The sequence below is a fragment of the Fukomys damarensis genome, unplaced genomic scaffold (genome assembly GCF_012274545.1).
Source record: "Fukomys damarensis isolate Sample0158 unplaced genomic scaffold, DMR_v1.0_HiC HiC_scaffold_27, whole genome shotgun sequence".
NCBI lineage: Eukaryota > Metazoa > Chordata > Mammalia > Rodentia > Bathyergidae > Fukomys > Fukomys damarensis.
In genome coordinates, this window is record NW_022900939.1 from 15380919 (window position 1) to 15407119 (window position 26201).

Consider the following 26201-nt stretch of genomic DNA (forward strand, 5'->3'; position numbering starts at 1 on the left):
AAACACATATTCTTGCTGTTGCTTAGACAAGTCAGGAAGTTTGAACTTGCTGGTGCCCCTGGTATGGATCACTCCCCAGTTATGTGCAAGGCTCCCTTCCTCACATCCTTCAGCCCTGTGCTGAGACGTTTCCTCTTGAATCCTACCTAAACTTGGCAGTACACCCTTTCGTGCTCCAGCACTCTCTATGTCTCTTCCTTGTTCTACATTTCTTTACTACACAGCAATATGCCGTGTTTTGCCTTTGTCTATTTCTACCCAGTAAAACATAAATTTATCTCTTTCATTCTGTACCATAACTCAATGCCTAGAACAGTGCCTGGCACAAGTAATATGCTTGATAAATGCTTGTCGGGTAAATGAATGTGGAAGCCATGTATGTTCTGTTGCTGTGGCTGTGTACCTTTTCTCTAAGCCCAGTTCTGGGTGGTTTGGTGAAGAATGAAGCACATTTATACCGGTTGGTTTCTGTGTTTTTTATTAGTGTTTTTAAGGGTGCCCATCAAACAAACAAAACAAACCCCCAAATTTTGAAAAATATAATTCTCTAATAAAATAGGAATACTTGGTTAAAATTTAACATAGTTTAAAGGGAAAGATTTCTAATTTTTTTAAAACAATAAAAGCAGTAGGGTTGCTTTCCACAAACTGTCAACCCAGAAACCAGATGGCAAGAAAAGCAAGAACTATGCAGATAGCTACAGTAAGATTAATCCCAATTTAATTCAACTTGTGAAGGCCTGGCACGTTTCAAAGCTTTATAAGACAAAGTCTCAATGGCTTTTTTTCTCTTTTTCTCTTTCAGTGTTGTCTTATTCCAGAAACCAAATCCTGAGAACCAAAGTTGAGGGTAATTTTGTTCTGATATTGTGAGTACTGTAATGTTCTTCCATTGAGGGGCACACATGGAGGATCTGCTATACTCTACACAATTAGACAAGCTCCTCACATATAGTAGGCACTCACCAAATGGTTTTTTTAAAAAAACTAGAATAATATAATTGTCTCTCTTGATGCTTTACCTTTTCTTATATTTTATACATCTGAAAACAACACACTTGCAAAACTAAAATCTAACATGCATTGCTAACCTTGTCAAAAGATCCCTCAGTACTTCTCAAAAAGAAAAAACAAAATAAAAACCAACCCAAAAATGCTAAAACTTAGAACTGTTTTATGCTTAAATAGCAATTTACATCATATAAACACGTTCATAATCTTCATTGGTTAAAATAGGTCAAGGAGTTAATTACTAGCGCCTTGTACCAGAGAAGTCTCACAGTTCCAAGTAAGGTGACAGAATTCTCCAACACGCGCTGACTTGTGGAACCGAACAGCTTTGGGTTTCACTTCTGCGCTGGTAGAAAGATGAAGTAAAAAGTCTCACAGTAAAATGTTTACGACAGATAATATGTCCTGGAAGATACGGCTGTAGTGCTCTTATTCCAGAGAAGAAATGATTCGCATTCCAATTATTGATACAGCCTTCCAGAGAAGTCTTCTAGAAGGCATTCATGCATTCATTCATTCATCCAACAAATATTTACTTTCCTGCGTCATGCCACGTACCAGGCAAGCAGTAGTGATGGGACATGGTCCTTGCCCTCAAACAGCTTACAGTCTAGTGAGACAAGAACTTTGAGGAAGGATCAGTGTATTCGGAGGAAAGCTCACAACTTGGGTCTGCCCTTCTCAATGGCACCTTCCAGAAACTGTGCGTTCTGGGAGCCAGGACCTGAGTTTGATCCCCGGTACCAAAAAACAACAACAACAACAACAACAACAAAAAGGCTCATTAGAAAGGAGAAGGGAGGAGTTGGACTTAAGGAGGTTCCAGGAGACTGTGTTTAGTGACTAGATGGACACCGATCACGGATGAACTTCTCAAGTGAAAAGCTGTGTGTCCCCCAAACAATGGGACATTCCTCAGCAAGACTTTGTATTCCCCTTTCAACACTAGTAGGAACTACTCTGTTCACACCCCAGGTTGGCATGTCTCAATTACCTGGAGCTCTCCAAGTCACGAATGGCACATAGAAAAGGCAGCAAAGTCAGGCCAAGACAAGAGACAGGTACACGAGAACTTAATACTGCAGCCCTAGTTAAATAGGTGCCAGGTGCCAATAACCTGCCACTTTCAGAAACTAGCACAATTTGCTGCTTATCTGTAGAACTGTTCTCCGTAGTGCTCCCCAGATTTACCTACTCCCTGGCAAAGGCAGTACATCAAAGGAAAGGTAGCAGAAAGAGTCAAAGCCCGTTAAACTTCTAGGTTTGAGGAAGGGTAAGCATGAGGAAGATCTAGATAGTGGTGATGATGAAAAGGCAAAGCCAGGAAAAGAACAGCAAAGAATTGGAAGGCGCCCTTGATACCCTCACATAGTTCGGACACACATGGACACGCAAGTATCTGTGTGTTACACACGTGACCAAATGGTGGGAAAGCACTCAGATTCTTGAAAAATTGGGTATCTTTATGCAGAAATAATCTGAATTGCATAGTCAAGATCTTTGCTGCTCACTGTTTTTTTTTTTCCTCAGTCCTCTCAATAATTGTTACTTGTTAATAAAAGCTGTGTGGAGGTGACCAAGCAAGGCAGAAATGAAACTAATTTGGTTATATTTTCAGAAGGTAGATTATGGGTGCTCCAAGATCACCACTCGTAATGGTCCTCATTATAAGTAGAATGAATTCTTAATTCTTCTTGCTTCCAGCCTTCTAAACACATGCAATTACTTAGCAACCAGTGAGTATGAATTGCTCACCTTCACTGGGTAAGACTCAGTAACAGGGGCTCTATTGGCTGATAGAGAGCACTGCTTCCTACTAATATGAGTCTTTCTTCCATATAATTGCTAAAGACAGACAGGCGGGGTGAAGGAGAAAGTCAGTAACATGAAGAAGCCAAAAAGAAAAGTCTCAAAAAGAAATCTAGACGTTCAATTTTCAAATTGTCTACAGATTTTTCATTCCTGGATTTCATGGCCCAGTAAGTCAAGTATTCCAGAACAATCCCAGTATTAGGGAAGAAGCTCCCAATGCCTTACCCCTGAGCTGAATTTTCTGTTTGTCTTTTCTCGCCTCCCTGCCTTTAATTTCTATCTTGTTTTTAGACTTTCCTCTGAATGCAAGTCTCAGCAATAAACCATTCACTTTGAGATGTGTTCAGATGAGACAGAGATGACTCAAAGACAGAAGACTGTAATAATACATGCAAATAGAGTTTTCCCTGGATTGCTCTTGTCCCTCTCTCTCTCTCTCTCTCTCTCTCTCTCTCTCTCTCTCTCTGTCTCTCTCTCTCTCCCTCCCCCCTCTCCTTTTAAGCTTTTTTCACCAACAATTCTAGGAGAAAGGAAGAACAGGTGAATCATTCCTGAATAAATAAAAAGTCCCCCACCATTATTCTTACTGATTTGAGCATTTCAAGTCACATGATTATGCAGGGATCACAGCCTACCCTGATTTTGGAAATCCCCTTTCTCCATGCCTTGGCACCTAGATATCAAGCTTTCCAGCATCTTCTGGTTTATCCCATCCATGTGAGACCCCAAACTCCATCCCAACAGCCATGTCCATCTCTCTTGATGAGGTCATGTGAGTGCTTATGTGGGAAGGACACAGTGTCTTTTCCTAAATCATTTTGCGTATGAAAATATTTAATGCCCTCTGAATTTTTTTCTTTCTCTTAGCAAGGCAACAAGCCCTGTTATTCTTATAGGAAAAAAAAAGCTTCACAATAGAGGCAAAAAATAAATCAGGACCACATACAGCATCATATTTCACAGAAAACTGTGTACATCTGTTCTCCGTATAGGACATACTTCAAAGTAACAAAAAAAAAATTATTTTATCAACTGTAGTGCTCCTTCTTGACATTAGAAGTAGATTTTTCTCCCTGGCGGTACATAAACATCACAGAAAAGTTGTCTTTGAAATATGTACGCCCAGGAGTCCTTTGCTGGCTGTTGTTTATTTGGTGTGTGTTTTGGTTTGTGTTCCCAACGGTGGTAGCCTCAGTTGTCATTTTCTCTCCACCCACGAGCATTCTTCCCAAATTTATACACCAGCCTGCGTCCATCCACCCGTTCCAGAATTTCTCTTTTGTAGTAATATCTGTAATGAAGAAAAGTCCATAAGGTGGCTGTTCAGACAACTGCCAGGGAAACAGCTGGTCCTGTGGCCTTATCATCTGGAGAAACATGAAACTGCTTACCTCATGGCCCGGCTGAGCTTCTCATACGTCATGCTGCTGTTGTTTTTCTTTTTTCCCCATAGCTGAGCCACGGCTTCTGATTTCAAGAACCTGAAGATGCCCTCAGACCGGTCTTCCCACTTGATTAACCCTGGGTTCTTGTCTGGGTTCAGCAGAATATCACGGATAAATTCCCACAAATGAGTCCCTCTCGGGTCTGTCAGGAAGAAGAAAATGAAGCTTATTTTGTCCTATACCACAGCAAAGAAAGGTCAGAGAGAGCGTTGAGTCATAATTTCTCCCTTCAAGTGGGAGATATTCTCTTCTCCCCTATTGGACAGGGAACAGATCACAGAATCACCAAAGATTGTCCATTAGAAAAAGCATTTGAGAATGAACGATTAACACAATGTTTTATTTTATATATCACGAAACTGAGACACAGAATTTAAGTGATTGGACCAAGATCCCAGAGTCAAGTGCTGGCAAAGCCAAAACTAAGGAACAGGTTGTGGGTTTCTTAAGCCAGAGCAGTTTCTTCTAATTATTATTCACAACCTGCTTATGCTTTATTTCAACACAGTTTTTTCCCAGAAGCACTTTCGACCACTTTTGTCTAGTACTTCACCCAATTAAATAACTCCAATCCAAAGGTAAATCAATGTGGCTGTAGAATATGTAAAACTACTAGAACATATTGGGGAGGTGGATAGCACGCCGAAGTTGGGGGTGCCAATTTGAAATGAAGCAGGCATCGCAGTGAAGTTACCAACCAAATTCAACTTTACTCTCACTGAATTTGTGACACCTTCCCCTCCCACACACCATCCAAGGGATTATGCTAATTTGCTTTCATGGGGTGACCTAGAAAAGCAGATGAAATGGGCGCTCTAATTCTCTATAATTTCTAGGTGATGCCATCTTCATTCCTCTCTATGGCTTCTCAATACTGTCTCTTATCTCACGTATATTCACAAGGCTTTATCACTGGGGGCAATCCAACTCCCAAAGAGCACTACAAAAATCTTAGAACAAACAGTCATTTCTTGAAACAAGAACCCCAGAAAGGTAGGAGGGCATCATTTAGCCAAAGAAAGACTGAGGTGACTCCATTGTTTCTTCCCGTCTCCCTCCTCCTCTTCCCGCCTTTCTTATTCTGGGAGAGAGAAAATCTCTAACCCGCTGCCTGCAAGAAGCTCTTTTGCACTGGGGCTCTGACTTTAGAATAAATATGATGGAATGAGAAAGAAAGAGCCAGAGGCTCCCACTTTGAGAAACAGCTGCACACTTCCTACCTCCATTTCTTTGCAGCTCATGATGAAATATGATTAACCATCAACTGAGGCCTCTACTTTCTCTCCCAGTCTGGAGTGAAGAAGCAGAGATAGTAGGCAGAGGCAATCTTTGCCTGAAAACTGGAGGCCTCCAGTTATAACCAACATGAAGCAAAACACCAAAGGGCATTTGAAAGCCAGGTGACTTACTGTGCTTTTTGGTGTGGGACTTTGTAGGGTGGTCTGTCTCCTTTTTCATATCAGGTGACTCTGCTAAAGAGAAAAATGAGAGCTATTTAGTTTATCTATTTCTTACAATTATCATTTTTATTCATGCATCTACCCCCTTAACCAATATTTATTGAGCACCTACTGCTTGCCTGGCACTGTTTGAGTCCATGATAATGAACCACACAAAACAAATGGTAAGTGCTGAGGAGCAAAATAATGCAGGGTAAGAAATGGGAATAGACATAAGGAGTTGAAAATAGTTTGCAATTTCATTCAAGGTATTAACATCATGCTTCTCTGATAAAGGGACCAAGGGGATGTGAGGGAGCTGGCCATGCAGAGAGCTTGTAGAAAAGCCTCTCATGGATGAGGACGTTAAGTGCAAAGGCCCTAAGGTTGATGTGTGTGTATATGTACACAAAACTGAAAGAAGCCAGGTTAGTCATGGGCAAGAGGCAGATGAGGCGATGAGGTTACCATCATTAATGCCTTGCAAGGCTTTTAAATGATATCTCTGAGAGAGATAGGAAGCCATTGAAAGATTTAGGTCCTTAGACTTTTTTTCCATAATCCAAAAATGTAAACATTTACAACAAAGAAAGATGGCTCTTAAAGCAGAGAAATGGCCTTTTTCGGGCGTGCAAAGTTTTCTTTTATTTACCCTGGCAAAGGGGCCTTTGAATGGCCTGAAGACAGTGCAGAGAGCCGCGGTCAGCCATGGAAACAGATTATTTTCACAGATGACTCAACTATTGCCAAAGCAGAGGTAACAGAGGCAGACCTCGGAAGTAAAACTTCTTGTTTAAAAGAAATGCCACGTTTCCCTCTGTATGTGGAAGGTTTCAAATCTTACACAAGCAGAGATTAGAATGGTGAGCACTAAAAATTAGGAAGAGGGAGGGAGAAGCTGGATAATGGGTAGAAAAATGTAGTTAGATAGGAGTAATAAATTTCAGTGTCTACAGCATAACAGTATGACTATAGTTTACAGCAATGTATTATCTATTTCATAATGAACTAAAGGAAAGGGACCCCAAGCTTCTGAACACAAAGAAATGGTGACTGGAGAAGAGAAAGAAATGTAAACTTACCTGAATTGGTTATCACACATTGTGTGCATGTCTCAAATTCTCACACTGTACCCCATAGGTTAGAGACACAGCTTATCTGCGTGTGTGCCTGTTTCAGAGGGTAGTGTGGGTGTTGTGAGAATGCAAATAGATGTTACCCCAATAAAATCCCATAATGGAAAACCAATCATAATACATAGCAGTGCCCCAATACAAGCCAATGCTTTTATGAATTTGACCCATTCCTCCTGTCTCTTTCCTGTGCATTCCCTCAGGGCTCCCTCCTCTAGGGCTCACTGACCCCCGTGTGGCTTCTAGGACACGTGGACTGACTAAACTTCATGCAAAGGGAGAGTCAACAGTAGTCATTCAATTTTTCCAAAAAAGTTTATAAGTCAGCCACTATGGAAATCAACATGGAAATTCCTCAAGAAACTAAAAATAGAAATGCCATGTGACCCAGCTCTACCTCTTCTAGGTATCTTCCTGCAAGAGATAAAGACACAGTACAGCATTTATAAACATGTTTACCCATGTTTATAGCAGCATATGTCATAAGAGCTAATCTTAGAAGCTGCCTATCTGCCCATCAACAGACGCACGGATAAAGAAAAGGTGGTATTTGTAACAATGGAGTATGCTCAGTCATAAAGAAGGTAAATGTGAATCATTTGTAAGAAGGATGCCATAGTACCAGGTGGAATAAATCACACACAGAAGGTTAAATATCTCTGAGTTTGTCTTTTGTGAGAAATCCAAAGTACAAAATTTTAAAGAGCCAAATAAAATAGATGATAGGACACAGGGCTCTAGACTTTGTGGAGGTGGGAAGAAGATTTGGAGATGGAAGGAGAAGGAGGGGACGTGGAAGTAAAAAGGATCAAGATGTGATCTGCATATTCACCAGTTCCTCACAATAAATGTATTTCATAGGTTCCAAAAATATACACGAATAAAAAGTTTCTAAAGTTTATAAACCGCTGAGCACTCACTTCTAATTAAAATAGTCAGGAAGAGCAGCTACTGTTTATTGAGTACCTACTAAGCACCAAGCCTATAGTAAGCACTGTACACAAATCACCTTGCATAATTTACAGAACAACCTGAAGAGATGGTTATTATATATTAGGTATTACGGTCTTCAGTTTACAGCTGTGGCAGATCTGAGACACACAGAGCTCAGATGACTTTACGACAGTCACAGAGCCCGAAAGTGAAGCCAGGACCTGAAGACAGTACTGTGCACCCAGAGTCTTCATTCATAACCACTTTTCTGTGCCATTTCCAAAGCCTGTGCTCAATCACCTTAGCACATAGCTGATTACACAGAAGTCTTCCCGACCGAGAGTCAGATTCATTTCTGCACTGCTTTCATTAGTGGAGAAATAATTCTGATCTAACGATTCTGTGTTTCCCAGTGTACATGGCCTCACTCGTCTGTCGGATTATCCAGCTGGTCACGACTCAGTTCTACCAGCAGTTTCTCTCAAAGCCATTGCAAGATGGAGAAGGGGGCTTGAATAAGAGCTGGACGAGAGAAAACCTCCTCGTTCTGGTTAAGAATCTCTCTCCCAGCATTGTAACCAGGAGGACCTGCACCTGACTTGGATTTCTCTGAAATCTGGAAGGACAAATTCACAGGAAATGAGAGGAGACTTCCCTCGCCTGCCTGTACATTATAAGGCAAAGTTGCAACATCCCATCAGGATGTGACAATATTGCGACAGATCTGGCACCCACCCCGGTTTCCAAGTGATGCATCACCCTGACAGGGCCACGTTGTTCTACAGACAAAGAGTGGCATTTACCCAGCAGGCCGCAAGCAAAGCTCATTTTCAAATGGCATCCAGGCTGGTATGGGGCCATTATTTCCCAGCCAGGCTTGAATTCAGAAAATCCTGAGTGTCCCTTAGTACATTGTCTTCATTGTGAATTCCAGCTTAATGTGGAATGAATCACTGTGGGGTTGAGGTACCTCTGTGAATAAGGTAAAAGCAAAACAAACAAAACAACAACAACAACAACAAAAAAACCTTGGCCGCTCTCCTCAGAAAAAGGCATGTATGTGTTCACTTGTGGAATTCTGTCACAATTTGAAGAGTTGATAGCCCATCCAAGAGTTCATAGACTCTAGATTAGTCTAGTTCCCAGACTAGGTAGACTATGCAAAAATTTCTCTGTAGGATAGCGATCATTTACCCAACCTAGTACTCCATCTAGCTTATGAAAAGATTTTTTTAAATCCTGCTTGAGAAAAGATGTAAAAATAATAACAATAATAATAATAATAATACCATAAAAATGTTCCCATCATCATATGGGGCAGTAAGCAACCAAAGGCAAAGAAAATATCTAATTTCTTCCAGTCCCCCACTTCCTGTTCCAATCCACAGAATCACCGAGCTGCCTTGGCACTAAAATCTTTTGATCTACAACTTTAATACAACCAGCCTCTCCCCCTCTCTCCTCCCCACTGCCAAAAAATAAAAGTCAAGGCCTTTGAAGTTAGCCGTGTGGTCAAGTGACTCATTGTTATAAAATAATGGCTCGCCCTGATTGTCCAGCCTGGCTTTCTCTCTCTCCCCTCCCAGGCACTCAGGGCCAAGGTCCGCAGGGTCCAGGTAGGAGCATGACAAGGCACAAGTTCATGATGCAAGTGTGAGAGCATGACTTCAGCTAAATTGCTTCGCAAGAAGCAAAGATTAGAAATATTTACATATGATTCAGCTGCGAGCCATTTCTTTACGGGATATACAAATTTCAGTGTTCTAATAGACCGTGCCACCCTAGCTTTAGGCTCGACAAGTCAGTAGATAAACACATCAAGCCTGCGTTGGCATAAGTGGCTGCAGGACTATCGAACAGATCAGAACACTTGCGGCAGCCATTTTACAAAAATGGGAAGATGACAGAGAAATCCAAACAAAGCCGCTTCCCCACCTGCCTTATCACAGAGACCATCAGTTTAGGCAAGCCCCACCTTACCTCCGCTTAAACTTGCACTGAAACTTAGACGGATGTGTATTTAACGGCACTCAATTTATGGGCGCTTGAAATGTGAAAGACTCAGGCAGGTAGCAAAGGTCTTTTTAGGGGATGCTGGTTCCATGCAGTACAGACAAGCGGGGAGGAGATGAAGATGAAGAAGCTAGCGAGCAGCAAATTAATAAACCCCATTTTAACCAGAACTATCAGAAAATATTGGACAGGTGGACTCAGAAGCTAATGAGTTCCCTTTTCCCACAAGCATGCAAGCAGAGACCGGCCCCTCAGGCCCCTGTTGTTGCTGAGATTCTAGAAAGTCTAAGTCAAGACACAGAAAGGGGAAGGAAGACCTGGCTGCAGAGCACTGACTGTTAGGAAAAGCTCCACAGAAGCCTCCAGTCCTAAAAACCCTCGAGGCTCAGGAAGTGGTTAGTTCACTTCATTCTTCATTGGAATCTTTTGCTATAAGTCAGAGACCCAACCGGAAGGACAGAGAGGTGACACCTTAGGAAGTGTGAGAGGAAATCAGAGGGTGCCTTGGGTGGTTTCCTCAGCCCTGAAGCCTTCAGTCCTGACTGTGGTAGTGATTACCACAGAAATTGTACCCTGGCAGGCTGTTCCTCCAGGGTTGCACCTTAGAGACTTTCCACTGTTTGAGTTGCTTCCTCATTTCAACAAATAACTGCACCTTGGAGTGACACCTAATGCTAAGGGCTGTGGAGGGAGGGGGAGCAAAGAGATGAATGGGCTCTGGTGTCAGCCTCAGTTCCAGAGGCATTTACACTGGCTCCCAGCCACGTCTCATCTGAGGGGCTGGACCCGAACAAAACCTCAAACCAAAAGCTTTCGTTATTTCACGTCTTAAAAATACACACTCAAGAAAAGCAAAAAATAAAAAATGAAAAGAGGAAGGGTTGTTATTTAATCCCCTTATTCAATCCCAGTTCTGATGTTGTCCCAAATTCAATTCCTGGAGAAAGGCATTTCCTGTGCAACTGACATCTAAGTTCTAGGTCATAGACCCAAAGAGATCCATAAGTTTGCGTCCAGGTCAAGGAAAGTACATCTTCTACATACGTCATTCCTACACTGTCCTTGCTAATTCATCCACCTGTAAGGGAGTGTCATCTGAAAGCCCCTCTCCCAGATTCCTAGTTAGCAAGCTCTCTCACTGGTATAAACTTGACTAGGAGTCAGGAATCCAATCTTCACAAAATGTAAGCAGTGAGAACGTAATTCATAGAGCACAGGTGTTCCGATTAAAGAGAATCAATGAGCCATCAGACTTAGACTTAAAAACTAAGAAAGTAACATGGCTATGAGGGTTCTAAATAATTTCCCATGGTTACTTCTCTACCCACAGGCCATCATCAAAGATTCATGACCCCTGAATTCCACTGGTAGACTTTATTTCTCTAAAGCCAAATGTAGTTGGAAATTAATGTTCAGATGCAGGTAAAAATTAAATATAGCCCTCTCTTCTCCCATATATATATAAATAATTTTGTTCAGATATATCCCAAGAGCAAACTTTTGCTGAAAAAAGAGGAAAATATAAGCAAAATATGTTGTCACAAGATAGTAACTAGTTTCATAAGAGAGGAACACTTCTAGAAGAATCCCCTACTGGCCATCTTTGATGGGTAAATATTGACTCAAAAGAACACCTATTCATACAAATGATAACTCAATTCCTTTTTTAGCCTTGTAATGAGAAAGACTCTAGCAAAGCAGAAATGTGGGATGTTGGTAATTCTCATTAATTCTCACTAATCACACACTTGCATTAGTCACATTTAACCTTTGCTGACAGGACAACTCACCAACAGGAAGGTGACCAGTGGTGGTCATGGAGATCTGGGCCCGGCAGAAAGTTTTGCTGTCCAATAGATCTGTAGCAATGAAAGCATAAAAGTCGTGAAAAGCTCCCTCCTTACCGTATCACATGGTGGCTGTGGGATGGTCAGAGCAAGAGTGGAAAAGGGTCTTCCACGTTGGGGAGTTAGTTACCTACTGTGCTACCATAGGTGGTGTCGTATAAATAGTTTTCTTCTTTCCAGGTGTTCATAATGGAAGGGTCTACAAAGAATAGAAAATGGAGATGGTCAATGATCATTATCCCCAAGATGAAAAATCTATCTCTTGTAAGTCCCTGCTCATCAAAACTCGTGAGGGCAGGTGGTGGCCCTGAGAGAGAAGGGATGATGTTCTGCCTCAGCTGCATGTGACTCCTTGCTCTTCCCATGTTGTGGAGGCCGTGGCGTTGTTATGCTCCTGCCTACGTCATCCATACCTGTTGCGTTTGGGAAGTGAGAGGAGCCGCTATAATGGAATCTTGTCTAATTTTTCCAGTCTTGTCTAACACTCTGCTATATAATAACCAGAATATTTTTACCTTGGAGTGGAGGGATGTGCTTGCTAGAGGCAAATAAATGTGTGATAAATGGTTAATGAACATCTTTTCCTATAAATATCTTCCCCAGAAGATTTAATGGTGTTTTTTGTTTCATTTTGCTTTGTCCTCAGAAAAAGTCCGGTGAGTCTGTCACAGTCTCTCCATTTCCAAGTGTCAGAATGTACCCTCAAGCTGAGTGACAGCCTCCTCCCTCTAGGGTTTCTCCAGTTAGTTTAAGGGATGACAAAAAATTTCCCCAAAAAAAGCGAGAAGAAGGGAAGAGAGTATTACCAAATCAAATAAATAACTTTTAAGAATGGGGCCCCATTGCCTCATCCCTGAGAAAAAGAAGAGCCCTGCCTCTGACTAGCCGGCTCTTTCTCCTGGGTGTTAGGTAAGCGTACCTCACTTCACACACAGGTTCGAGGAAATGCCCTTCCACCTAGTCCAAATGAAGTGCGACTCCCACACAACCCCTGGATCTTGGCTGGTCTCCAACTCAGCATTTCCTTCCCCAGCTAGCCAAGACTGGCAAGATCTCTCGCCTTCCCCCGGCCTCTTTTCCCCGACACCCTTTACCAAGTCCAGGCTGCCTCCAGACTTGGGTGCTGAATTTTAGGGCCAGGGTGGTCAGCCACTGGCAGAGTTTCATTTTGTTTTTACAGCATAAATGATATAAAACCTGACTCACTGGCTAAGTCCTCCTGTTTACGACATAGGGATTTAGCTGGTATTTTAACTAATAGCTACGTGTTTGGGCATCCCAAGCCCAATCTCTTGGGGTTACGCCCTCTCTCCTTGTTGGATCACTTTGTACACCTGTTGTTGTCTCTGAAAACAAACTGAACCAAAGAGGTTTGGGAGTGTTGGCCCCTCAAAAAGCTTCTCCCTCCTCCCAGGGTGGACCTTCTTCTCCACCCTTTAGTTGAGTGTTTCTGAACTGGCAACACAAGAATGTCTGGATGGTCAAGGAGGAATTATCAAGTTCTTTGAGACTTATCAAGTTCTTTGAGGACACGCTGGGTCCGCCACTGGGGCTATCTGTAAGGTCAGGGGACACATTATCCTTTTAGCCAGAGGCTGTGTTGGTCCGTAGGGCTAGGCCCATAAATCACAAACCATCCAGGTACCCCATCCTCATCAATGCAGAGGAGGGCAGGGCCAGGAAGGCCTAATTAATACACTGAGCAGCTATTGCTTTTTTTTCCTTTAATAATGGTAGACCAGCCCCCTTATAAAAGGTAAATAACTGCATGAGCTGCCAAGTGACTCACAAATCACCCCCAGGTCAAATTCTGCCCTTGGTGACTGGCACGCAACCCGCAGGGAAGCCTGGGACAAACTTGGTCAGCCCACATGGCTCCCAATATCCCTGACGTGGACACAGGGTGTGGCCTGGGAGCAGTGGCACCAGTAGTTTTACCACAGCTCTGGACTCTAAGGGATAGCCTCCAGTAGAGAGATGTGGGAAGGAAGAAAGGGAACAGAGCGAGTGTCAAAACTATGGGACGATAGACTCTGCTCAGAGCAGAGTAGCATCTTCAATACGAAAACGTCCTAAGGCAGAAGCTGGGTTTCACAGCTGCCTTTAGACATCTCTACAGGAGCCTCACAAGGCTCCAAAAACTACACTGACTAGACCACCAAATCAGCATCTCCTGCTTTATGAAACACACGCCCGTCAGGGGAGGTGGGGGACAAAAGGAGACACTGTCCTCTTCTCTTGCTCTGCTTTCCAAACTTGGCAAACCCAATCCCTTCCCTCTTTGCTGGTGAGGAGGCTCACGCTAGATTCTGCATTTCTGCGGCTATGGGCTGGGCAGGCTGGGCTGGGAGTCCAGTGATGCCCTGACAGTGGTAGAAAGTAGAGAAGTTTGAGCTCACCATCCCACTATACATCAGAAGGAGTTGAGGGTCAACAGTCCCCAGGATGAGGGCAGCCCACGGGAGCCACACGGGGAAGGGGCCTCCACGGGTTTCTTGCCAAAACCTGCTGCCATGCTCTGTCTTCCACCCTGAATTGCCCCCACCCCTGCCCCAGGACTTTGCCTAGCCAAATGGGCTCCCTGCCTCTCTCACCACTCACCATTTTGTTCAGTCTTGACAATGACATTGTGTGTGGACTGGAATAGGTCACTGCTGCACTGACCTGTCAAGGACACATGGAGAAAGTCAGAGCCCAGAGGGAGCCAAAACTTCACGCTTCGATAAGAAAGGAGCTGGCTTCTGTGACAAGTGAGCTTCTGCTGTCTTGCTGCCCCCTCAGCTATATTTGCTTATGAGAGAATGCTTCCTTCTCAGCTTCTACACGTTCAAACCTGGAGATGTCCCTGACCTCAGAAAAGTCAGAAGTCTATAGTGTCCCCATCAGCTGGAATTATTTGGCATTGCAGGGGAAGGAATCTACCATGATGGACATAGAACTTCAGAAATCAGAGAAGCAGTTTTCCTATTACTAGCCACAAGGCATTCATCTTTCTGAGTCTCCATTTCCTCATCTGTAAACGTAGGAGGTTAAAGTAGATAGAATCACTAAGCAACTTCTACATGCTTTCACATATCAAGATATGAAATAAAAACAAAACTACAGGGAAAACAATTTTAACTAGCTCGATTATTCTTTGATTTTAAATTTGATCAAGTCTACTTCCATTAGATCCAATATATGAGGTACATCTGGATAAAATGCAGTAAGTCTTCCCTTATTTATGACTGCAACACTGTAATAAATGGTACACACCACACCCCATATCTGTGTTTGCTTACAAACACAGGTTGTATCATATAAAAGCACGTATGTATATGAATGAATCAAGAACTTTTTTTCCCTCCCAGAGAGATTATATCTATTTCCGGAGTGGAAGTCATGCCTCTAACCTCTCTGACCTTCAGGTTTCCCATCTGTAAAAATGGACACAATATTTATTTTGTCATAAGGTCATTCAATAACTCAATTCCCCTAGAACACCCAATATTAGTAAATAGTAAATAAAAGTTAATAGAATGTCTACCAAAAAAAGTAAACAATAAAACTATGAAGCACTCAGAGGCCATGATGGCACACAGCGAGAGCAAACAAGTCACGGGAGGTCAAATATGGAAGGTCGAAGATGGCCACAGCACCTCCCAGACCTCCCTGCCTCAGGCTTCAGTCACAGCAAAGGTGTAAAGGAGTGGATTTAATTGGAGGTAGGGAGGTAAATATTTTTAATTCTTCAGATATAAGTCGGCTCTTTCTAAAGACTCCTGGGAGTTATTTATAGGGCCTGTTTGGTTCTTGTAAATGAAAAATGAGCAACCAAGGCTGTGAGGTGGGTGGGGAAAAGGGAGTGCCAGGGTGCTGGATGAGGTCATCCAAAATGGCCGCCCCACTGCCAGCTTCACAGCCAGACTCCTGGGTTCTCCTCAGTGTTGAGCACAGCTGTCAGGGTCTGACTCCTGTATAGCCTTGGAACTCACATTTCCTCATCCGTATTCACTCAGTCAAACACTGCTTCTGCTAAGACCCAAATGTTCTTTCCAATGTGGCTGCACCAGCGCACTGCCCTGAAGACCTCCTCCTTTCTAAGATGTCCACAGTTCTGAGAGGAGCTAATTTTACATCCACTATCAGAGAAACCTTACGTCAGTGTCCAAGGCATTCTATGAGATGAGTTGTCTTCCCTACAGGGTTTTATGAAGTAGTGTAAATGTGTATGTGTGTTAATAAACTACCACCAATGGACGATCCTTGGAATGGTGGCTATCTGGGTGTTAGGTGAGGCCGGAAGAGAGACACTAGAAGCTTTAGGGAAAACCTTGAGGTTTTAGAGCAATGTCAGTTCCAGAAAACACCACACCACACAAACAACTGCACAAGTCCAGACCTTAAGAACCTACATCTAAAAAAGTAGTCATGATAGTCTTTAACAAGCAAATGATTGGAAATTAAACTACTGAATGGTTGGCAAAGGTGTTTGTTTGTTTGTTTGTTTGTTTTTTAAAGTTGACTGGAGTAGCAAGTATCCTGTGAATAACTCAGTCAGCCCTTTGTCTCCCTGGAAATGAACACAGCCAGAAGAGAGAACTGAGTTACACTGGCATCCCTAAGAGATCAGACACACTGCGTCCCCCAGGCTCTGTCTTGTCACCTGTGTTCTACTTCCCTGTCTTGGGAAATGGTCATTTGGAGATGAGACCATCCTTTGTTGTCCCTGATAAAGAACCCAGCCAGCTGCAGATCCCCAAGCTTGCCTGCCACCACCTAGCAGGACAGAGAGAGGGGCAGTCACCATTCCACTTGAGATGCTGCAAGTTGCTGTAGAGCAGCTGCCCCGCCGTGCCTGCTGCCCGCGTGAACTCCTGCAGACTCATGCTGCACAGATGCTCGCCGTTGACGTCAAACTCCTGGAAAGGGATGCAGCTGGCATCCAGCTGGTTGGTGTCCAGGAGGTGCTGCAGCCACTCCCACACCTGATACTTGGTCCAGTACTGGGGGTGGATTTCATGCCACTGTCCTCCAAAAACCCCGCTGGAAACTGCAAAGCAGGAGGCAACACTGTGAGTGATCTCTGGTTGTGGCTAGGCATAAGTCTCACCCTCAGGCTGCTTTGCTGGACCCTGGATGTCAGAAGGAACAGAGCTCCAGCCCCTGAGCATCAGCCTGGGGGTTGGACCAGGAGATGGGCTCTGGGAAGTGTGGTTCTTTTCCCCACCATGGCACTGAACCTCTGCGCCTTTACATTCTTCCTTCTGTGATGCTCCTCCCCACACTCTGAGGGCTTGGAGCTGACATTTGCATCACCCTCAAGCCTCACAAAAACTAAAGCACTGCTACAGTTTCAGTAACTTATTGGCTTATTATCCATACCCAAATACAATGGTCCCTTGGTCTCCATGGGGTATAGTTTCAGGATCCCTTGTGGATAGTAAAATCCTGAGATGCTCAAATCCCTTACATAAAATGGCATGGCGTTTGCCTACAATCAACAAATATCCTCGCATATATTTTAAATCATCCCTAGATATTTTACAACCCCTAATACAATGAAAGTGCTACATAAATAATTGTTGTGCTGTATTATTTAGGGAATAAAGACAAGAAAAGGTCTGGACAAGTTCAGTACAGACACTGAAATTATGTATAAAATTGGCAATCCAGGTATTGATACTTTTTGCTAACTATTAGTGGCGCATGACTCGTCTTCTGTGCTGCTCTTTCAGTGCATTTGTATTCAGTCTCTTATTCCCTTTGAATTCCTACCTATCTTTCAAATTTTGACCACCTGTAAAGCTATCACTTACTTGCAGGGCTCCCTGTCCTTTGACTCTCCAGGAGTTGCTTGGGATTTCTCCTGATGGCCCCTGTCATATATCCTGCTTTTCTTTACAGGTCTCTGAGTACTGTCTTATTCTCCTCTGTGAACTGTAGGCTCAAGGTCATAAGACATTTTCACATGTCCTATTGAATGACCTCAGAGACCTTGCCATAGTAGATGCTCACTGTATGTTTGCTGAAGAAGAAATAATGCAGAAACAGAAAAGCATTGTGAGATAAGACAATGCTTATTCAAATGCTAGTGAAGAAGTGAAGTTCACTCAAGCAGGTAACTTGAGACTATTATGCGCTAACCATCTCTGCATGAACTCTTTCTTAGCTAACAGCATATCATATGATTAGTCCAAAGTCACATGGAGATGGGAGGGGGCACCAGAGAAGAGACAGCCAGTCTCTGGGGACATGGTATAGTCCCCTCAGAAGAGGTGTCAAGAGGAAGAGCTCTGCTCCAAGGATGATAAGCGGATTCTATTGTATCCGACCAAGAGGAAGCAGGTGAAATCCAACTGAATATGTCACCAACTCAAGATATGGACCGGAAGAGGATAAGGTATTTGCAGAGCAACTACCTGTAACTGCTCAAAGCCATGCTAGATCACTACTTCCCAATGTTTATACGATCATAAGCCACAGGGAAATGCTGTTCAAATGCGAATCCCAATTCAGTGGGTCTGGGGTGAGGCCAGAGTATCTGCAGCCCTAAAATCCTTCCCACAATGCTGAGCCCATTGAGCTGTGGAGTGACAGGATGATTCAGGGCTCTGAAAGTCCCAATTCCCTCAGCACCCATGGCCTTGTCCTCAACACTGAATTATTCAGTCTTTGATCCTTTTTTACCCTATGTATTGATACAATGACAAAGTTCTAATTTTGACAACAGGAGACAACACCTTTCCATAACCCCACAACAGACCTGGAATAATCTCTTCTGGAAACTTAATATGATCTAGATTAAAGAATAGTTTCTGATATTGTGTCCTGTTCAGACTTGGCAGAAGCAGAGAATTTTGTCTGAAGTTGACTGGGGAAAGATATCTTACAGGCAGAGAACTCGTCAAAATGCCGAAGTTTCAAGAGAAACACTGAAAATCTTGTGAATTCTGATCTTCTCTGTTATTCAGCTGACCTCCCTTTCCTAATCTTGATAAAAAGCTGGCCTTCTCTGGGACCTTTATAACTTAAGAAATAAAATTGACATCCAAATTCCACTTCCTGCTAAGTAAATTGCTCCAGTTTTTTCCAAAACAAACAAAAAGAATGCTGCCTTCTCATCAAAGGCCCCAGGACCTGTGGCTGCTCAAAACTCCCTATTCTACTTAGAAGCTTCCTTCAACATACAACATAACTGCCCAGAAAGGGCAACAGTCTGGTAGGACAGGTGATCAAATAAGGGAAAGCCACTTGTTCACATTTTCTACCTGTTTGGCTGAGATTCCAAATTAAAAGAGGTGCTCAAGATGTAATATGTACCTATAGCGATTCCCCACAATGACTGCATTTATTACGTATTGCAAACGTATAGTAATAAAAAAGAAAAAACAACAAATTAAAAGAGGTGGAGCTGCACATGGATCAGCCACTCGTGGGAGAATGTCACCCTCCATCACCCTCCCACTCCTACTTCTCAGACTGTGCTTCCCACTCAGCCAGGTCCTTGTTTCAAGACAAACGAGCCACAGTCTCTGGCTGGGAGATTAGCAGTGGCTGTGGGTGGGAGAAGGCCCAGAAGCTTCTTAAGCCCAGCGCCGTTGGGTGCCCAGCAGCCTGTCTGCACTGCAGCCTTCACTGAGGCGGGTGGGGCATCTGGTTCAGCAACAGCTTTATCCCACAGTAAGCCACAGGCTTGTTCACCCAAGCCCGACCACCAGGCTCTCCCCCTATGAATCAATAAATTCTACAGATTCAAGCGTTCAAGGAGAGTGCCTGGTCTCCCGACCAACTTGTGTCCTCTTACACAGGGAGGTCACTGGAAGAGGAACTAGAGAGATTAAGCTGCTGTTACCCTCCATGTTTGTGATAGATACAAACACAAATACACACACACACACACACACACACACACACAAACACACAGAGTTTCTCCTGTCCTATTTTGCAATATGCCAGCAAAATGCTGTTGAAAGCTTCAACAGGAAGGCTTCATTTTGGGTGTCTCTTCTACCATCTTCACTGCCCAGGTGCCAACCTGGAACCTTGCGTTTCAGCTGAACACAGTACAATATCTCAAGTGGATTCTGTCTGGTGCCCTTGGGGCCTCTGGAGAGCCCTAGTACTAAGAGTTCTCAGGGCTGGGCATGTAGCTCAGTGGTCGAGCTTGTATTTAGTGTGCACAGCATCCTAGGTTCTATCTCCAGCACTGCGAAAACAAAAACAAAAGATGTTTGCTTCATTGTGTCCGGTGGTCAGTGTCCTTTGCTGAGTACAAGCTGTAGTTTTCAAATGTCAGGTTGAGAGAGGAATTGCAGCAAAGGAAGAATGCCCGTGGGCAATGAGATGCACGCCTGCCCGACCCTTACCATTGCACGTGGGGTAGCTGTCTGTCCAGGTCGGCTGGTGGTGGAGGAGGCTGCTGCTGGGATTGAGATTCATTACACCACTTCCTTCCAGAATCATGATCTGCAAGGGACCAAAGAGCCGGTTCAGTCAGTGCTTCTTGGACAAACGTCAGTGGAGAACACAGACCATACCTTTCATTTCAAAAGACAGAAAGAGAGAGAATGTGTCCAGCCTCCCATTCCCACCGCGCTTTCAGTAAAAGCAAAACTCACAGCAATTAAAAATTTCCAGGTTTAATTTTCATATGCATGAGGCAAGTTTTTACAGCCACCCATTCATAAATGAATAAACTCTGATCGGGAATGAAGCAGAAGGAAAATGCTATACCTGCTCCCAGGGCAACTCTGGCTGGTATCCAAGGGTGTGTGTGCGTGTGTGTATGTGTGTGTGTGTGTGTGTGTGTGAGCACGTGTGTGTGTGCGTGTGTTCACAAAGGTGAAAATGCAAAAGAAATTTTATTTAAAGTGGAATTTCAATCAATGAAATTTCAGACCCAGCCCCTTTGCAGGATCTCTGACTGAAATTAGAGCTCACGTGTCCCCCACACCCAAGGCCCCCACCTGAGGACCCAGTGATGTGTCCTGAGTGAAGAAGATACCTACCAGAGGGTACACTGGGAGGTCGAGAGTTTCAGTTGTATTTTAGCCGAGCTCCTTAATTATTTGTCTTTGTGATAATGACAGAAATCATTTGGTTCCTCTGACAGGCACTGCCCCCTTTCTGATAAAGAGAATTACATTTTTCCTTTCTGGTAAAAGTTATGAGTAGCTTTTCCTCCCCATGACAGACTTGGAGGACTCAGTGGCTTTAATTAAAGCTGACGGCAAAGAGACTTGCTCGGTCTGTGGGGTCATTTTCTCAGTGAGAGGACCTAAGAGCAAAGCTTTCTTCCATGGCCTGTCAGCTCTTGCTAAAGAATGTAAAAATGTTGCACCTTTGACCTTCCATCATCCAGCATTTAGGACAGTGCCTAGCCTCGTGCTGGGCACACTTCACACTGCAGCCCCAAGACCCAGGGTGTGAGCGATTATTCAGAGGAAGAGCAGGCAGTTTCTGCAAGGTTACTGAGCACTACCCAGAGGCTGTATAGAAAATGTATTCGTTTATTCCACAAATATTTATAAGCCCAGTATAGGGCTGGGCAGTGTTCTAGGTTCCAGGGATACAGCAGCGATTAAAGGCTGAGCTAAGCTGCAAACAAATATGTATAATGATTAGCATCATCATCACTGTTGCTTGGTAAATAATCAGGCTCTGATCCAGCCAAGGAAGGTGGAGAAGGAAAGACAGACTCGGCACAATGGGCAGGGTAATGATGTGTGGACCCCCAGGGGAAGACAGGAGAGCTGGTTTTGTGACCCATGCCCTGTATGAGGGCTCTGCATCCTGAACAGGGAAGGTTGATTGCAACTTCTCCAGCATCATAGCTCAAGTTCATATTAACTGGCACAAGTTACTTAACCTCCTAGACCCCGGTTTCCTCATACACAAAAAGCAAATAATCCTATCTAGCCTGGATATCAGTGGGAAATCAAATGGGTCTCTACATCTCAAGCACTTGGTACAGAGTAGAGCACGATTATGAAGGACGCGAGTTATGATGAAGAAATTTGTCTCCTTTCTGGATAACTTGAACCAGAAACAAGGGCCTCAGTTTCCCCATCTGAAAATTTAAAGAAGGTAACTATGATGGTTCTTAAGTTTCCTTCTGCAAGCTATTTTGATTCTCACCTTTGGAGAAGAAAAGTCAACTCAGGTCAAACTGTCCACTCTCTTTCAATTTTACAATAACTAAGCACTTCCCATTTCATTTTCTAGCGCAATCACACTAAAGCTAAGAAATCAGTCTGAAGACTTGGAGGCAAGAAAACCTCCAAGTCTCCAGGAGGCTTGGCAGGGAGAGGAGGACACCACCGGGTCTGGGCTCTTGTTTGCTCAAGGCTCGGCTTCTTCCTGAGCAGCCTTCGCTCACCCACAAGCCATGGAAAGGTTACTGTTTAACCCTGAGAGAAAGGGCGGGAGCTCAGAGCCCAACCCACCTTGGGGGAGCGCAGGCCTCCAGTTGGGGAAGAGGCCAGGAAAGGCTCACCTCAACTTCTCCCTCAAGGACTGGCCTGCAGGCTCTTTCACAGTGGCCATTTCAGTGGGATCAAGACGTGGCTGGCCACCCCTGAGCTAGCCCCTCAAGAAGCTCAAGGATTTGATTGGCTGCTTCCTAACTACAGGGAAGTGGGGGCCTCCCAGCTTTTGAAATGGGGATATGTGGGCTTGGATTCCAGTTCCCCCACCCTTTGTGGATGACCTTGAGATCCAAATCTGTCTAGTCAGCAACTTCCTAAGCCTCACTTCCCCCAGGTGTAAAATGGGAACAAGACCAAACCAGAGTGAGATTCTCATGCATTTATGTGTGTAGAGAAATTAGCAAGGGATACCAAAAAAAAAAAAAAAAATTATAGATGTCTCAGGCTAAGTCTCAGTTCCTTTCCAGAAGAACCCAGAACTATTCCCATCTCACAGAGAAGCCTTTAGGACTGCGGGGTCACAGCTTTCCCCTCCCCCAAACGTCCTGATCTGAGATGCCGAGCTTTGTACCCACTTTCCAAGAGAAAGCAGCCGGCATGGTGAGGGCCCCCTTTTACAGGGCATATTAAATGGTTACCACTCATAAAAGAGTTTATGTGGCTTAACCCTTAGTGAGTCAGAGTTCACTGGTGCTCACCCAGGCTTGTGAGCAGAGGGTCAGGGACTCAGACCCCACAGAAAGCTGCAGGGAGAGTGCCTTCCTGGGGCTGGCTATCGGCAAAGCCTCTGGCCACATCCTACCCCACTCCAAGGGCCAGATTTTCAGGAATAAAATGAAGGCATTTTCCTCCACCAGCCTCCCAGGACGGTTGAGGAGATCAAATGAGATGATGGATAATAAAAGGGCCTCAAGAACTGTAAAAAAGCCCTATTATATCCAACACCCCTACACCCCCATACACTGATCTGGACTTTCCGTGGTATATAGTGATTACTTTATACGGTATAAAAAGCAATCATTTAATTAAAAAGTAGGAGGACCATTAATGCTCTATTTTCAGCTCCCTTCTTCACTGTAGCTATCCTTATTTCCTTAAAAAAAAAAAATGTATCACGTCTGTGAAACAGGGCCTTGGAATCAAAGGTCCCAGCTAGATTCCAGGTCCCATCGTTTTTCAGCCATATGAGCTTGAGTGTTAACCTCTCTGAGGCTCATTTTTCTTCACTGGTTTAAATAGGGCGGGACTGGAAGGTGGGTTCCAGTGATTTCCCCTAAGCCTAAGAGATATTTTGAAGAGTAAATCCTACAGTGGGTTTAAAAGTGTCTGGTCCAGTGACGGACACACAAGCCCCCCCCCCTTTCCTTTAACAGCAATTCTAGAGAAGAATCTTTAACACATTTTACTTCTTGCAGGACCGCAACCTTAGTTCAGAACATAAGGAGGGACTATTCCAATCTATGTGCCGAAAGCAAGCTGGAAACGGCCTCATTTCTCTCCATCTCCAGCTTCTACAGGAATGGAGGGAATAGGAAGAAAAGAGGAAGAGAGCCGCAGCCATACTAGGTGTTGTTAAAAGGAGGGTTTTGCAATATCCCCTCATCTGAAATCTGGGGCTGAATAATTCTCTTTGAATTTTTTTAAATTGGCACATAATTTGTATACATATTCATGAGATGCAGTAGATTAATTCAATAAATGTGTATGATGCACAATGAACAAATCAGAAGAATTAGTATTTCTCTTTTCAAATATGCATTATGTTTATACATGGACAAAGTTTGAGCTCTTCTAGTTATTTTGAAATAGAGCTTGCTATAGACTATGGCTAATCTGTTGTGCTTTAAAATACTAGAACTAATTCTACCCTAACTAACTGCATATTTGCTACTTGTTGTCCAACCATTTACCCTCCCTCTGCCCACCTTCCTCCCTCTCCAGGGGACATCTGCTCGCTACTTCTGAGGGGTCAACGTTTCTAATTTCTCAAAATGAGTGAGAACATGCAGTATCAGTTGTCCTGTACCTGATTTACATCACTTAACACGATGTCCTCCAGTTCCACCCACTTTGCCACAAATGAGAGGATTTCACTTCTTTTAATGGCTGATCATTATCCCTCATGTGTGCACCCCACATTTTCTTTATCCACTCACTCGTGGGTGGCCACTGGCTGAGAACCTGTTTGCTGGCTGGTGTAAGTGGAGCAGCAATAACCATGGGCAGAGGTGGGGTTGGAGAAGTCTCTCCTCTGGGGCCGCCTTGAGTGCATCACCGGAAATTCAGCAGTATCTTTATCCCTCCCCGCAAATGTCTCCTGGAGCCAAATCACCTCTGGTTGAGATCAGTGGCCCACGACAAAGCCTGTGGCGGCAGACAGCTTGGGCTTTGCTGCTTCGCTGATGTGGCAACCTTGGCCTGTCCCTTAGACTTTCTAAGCTGCCATTTCCTCTCCTGGATAGCAGACAGCATGAGTCCCCACCACCTAGGCTGACTGAGGATTAAATAGGATAGGGACCTCAGAGCCCACTGCAGCACAAAGAGAGCACCTGGCACAAACAGAGCAATTGCCTAATCAATGGAGGTTTAAGAGAATGCACTGTGTATGGAGCCATCTAAGGCCCAGGTCTTAGGTGTGTATCGTGGAAATATAGTATGAATTATTACTTGCAATACTAAAAACCGAACACATACCAAGAAAAACACTTAATTTTATTTCAGACCCAAATATTCAGGGATTTCTTCATAGATACTCTCAGATGCCCATCGTGGGTAGGAACAATCAGAGGGAAGAGTATTTGACTCTATAGCCCTATTGATGGGTTAGACTTTCACATTCACCCCAAATTTCACCTCTCTGTGCAAAGCTCATAAAAATAACTTGGGGGACAGAAGTCTGCACCTTATTTGAAGAGAAGAAGCAAGGCATACTACCCCAAAGACTAAAGCACAGATAAGCAGCGTGTGCCAGGCCTCCAGGCAATACCTGTTCCACCGTGGGCAGCGACTCCCCTGAGCCATCAGCACCCCTAGGGGGCCACAAGGGCTCGAACAATCTGATATTGTTGTAGCAAAAAAACACTGAGTAGCAAGTACAAGATTTTGTAGTACAAGTACAAGTACAAGTACAAGATTTTGTAGCAAGAAAACACTGAGTAGCCACAGCCTGCAACTTGGCAGGAGACATAGCCTCCTCTGTCCCTCACTGTTTTAATGAGTGGTTTGAGGTAAATGTCAGTCCCTGCACTATAAGCTGCTAAAGATTTGGACTGCTCTGTCCTGGCCACTGTACACATAGCCATGGCCTCCCAAGCCCACTCCTCTTTCCGGATCTTTGTCACAGGCCTATTTCCCTCCCAGAGGAGGCCCAGCCTGGCCAGCACCACCACGCACAGGCTAGACCACTGTGAGGGAAGGGTTGCAGGGGAATGCAGCCCTTGGTCTGACCCTAAAGTTTAAGAGCCTCACATATTTTGCTGCTAGTCAGTAGGAAATTTGCACAGAGCAGAAGGTAAATCAGACACTGGATCCCACTGAATCAGAGCCTGAAGGACATTTTCAAGGGTGTAAAGAGATTTCCACTCAGGTTCCTGCTGCCTTGTCTTGAGGGCAACTTTAAAAATCATCATGCTGGAGACAATGAGGCTTGAAATTTTTGTGCTGCCCCTCGGCGACTGTGTTAACCTGAAGGAAATCTGTCCTCTCTGCAGCCTCGGTTTCCCACATAACAGAAAACATGGAACTGATGAGTGATTAAATGAGGATGTTTGTAAAGTACTCAGCACATGGCCTCACGGGAGGCAAAAGCCAAGTCAGTGTTGGGTCTTATGATAGGATCTGCTCCCGTCTCTCTTTAAACTGGGTTGGTTGGCCCTGGGGACACTCCTAGGATAGGATTAGATTCCTCAGAGACAGAAGAATGTAATGGTCAGATAGCCTGAGCTCTGAAATGAGACAGCCATGGTTCAAATATGGTGTTGCCGATTTGCTAATGGGACAAGTTTAGACAAGTCACTGGCTTCACTCAACCTCAATTTCCTCATTTAGAAAACTTGTATGATACAGAAAGTGTGGCTGAGGGACAAAGTGAAACAACCCCTATAAAGTGCTTGAAAAAGTATTTGACACCTGTAAGTACTTAATAAATGCTGAGTTTTGT

The 26201-nt window shown here is 44.0% G+C and overlaps 1 protein-coding gene across 3 annotated transcripts in view; it reads right to left on the bottom strand.

Annotated features, from left to right (window-relative positions):
* Positions 1–500: 500 nt before the first annotated feature.
* The window catches only part of Ehf (ETS homologous factor), a 40457-nt gene continuing 14756 nt past the window's right edge, over positions 501–26201 (bottom strand). The window contains exons 2-9 of one of the 3 annotated variants that reach the window (XM_010612604.2): positions 19982–20081; positions 16420–16665; positions 14235–14297; positions 11764–11832; positions 11577–11645; positions 5678–5737; positions 4215–4410; positions 501–4114 (exon numbers count right to left, since the gene is read on the bottom strand). In XM_010612604.2, the coding sequence (XP_010610906.1) occupies positions 4015–4114; positions 4215–4410; positions 5678–5737; positions 11577–11645; positions 11764–11832; positions 14235–14297; positions 16420–16665; positions 19982–20078 (900 nt within the window). In that variant the 5' untranslated portion in view covers positions 20079–20081 and the 3' untranslated portion in view covers positions 501–4014. Of the gene's footprint in view, positions 4115–4214; positions 4411–5677; positions 5741–11576; positions 11646–11763; positions 11833–14234; positions 14298–16419; positions 16666–17431; positions 17613–19981; positions 20082–26201 lie in introns of those variants that run through there. The other 2 variants (XM_010612603.2, XM_010612605.3) reach the window with 2 other exon arrangements.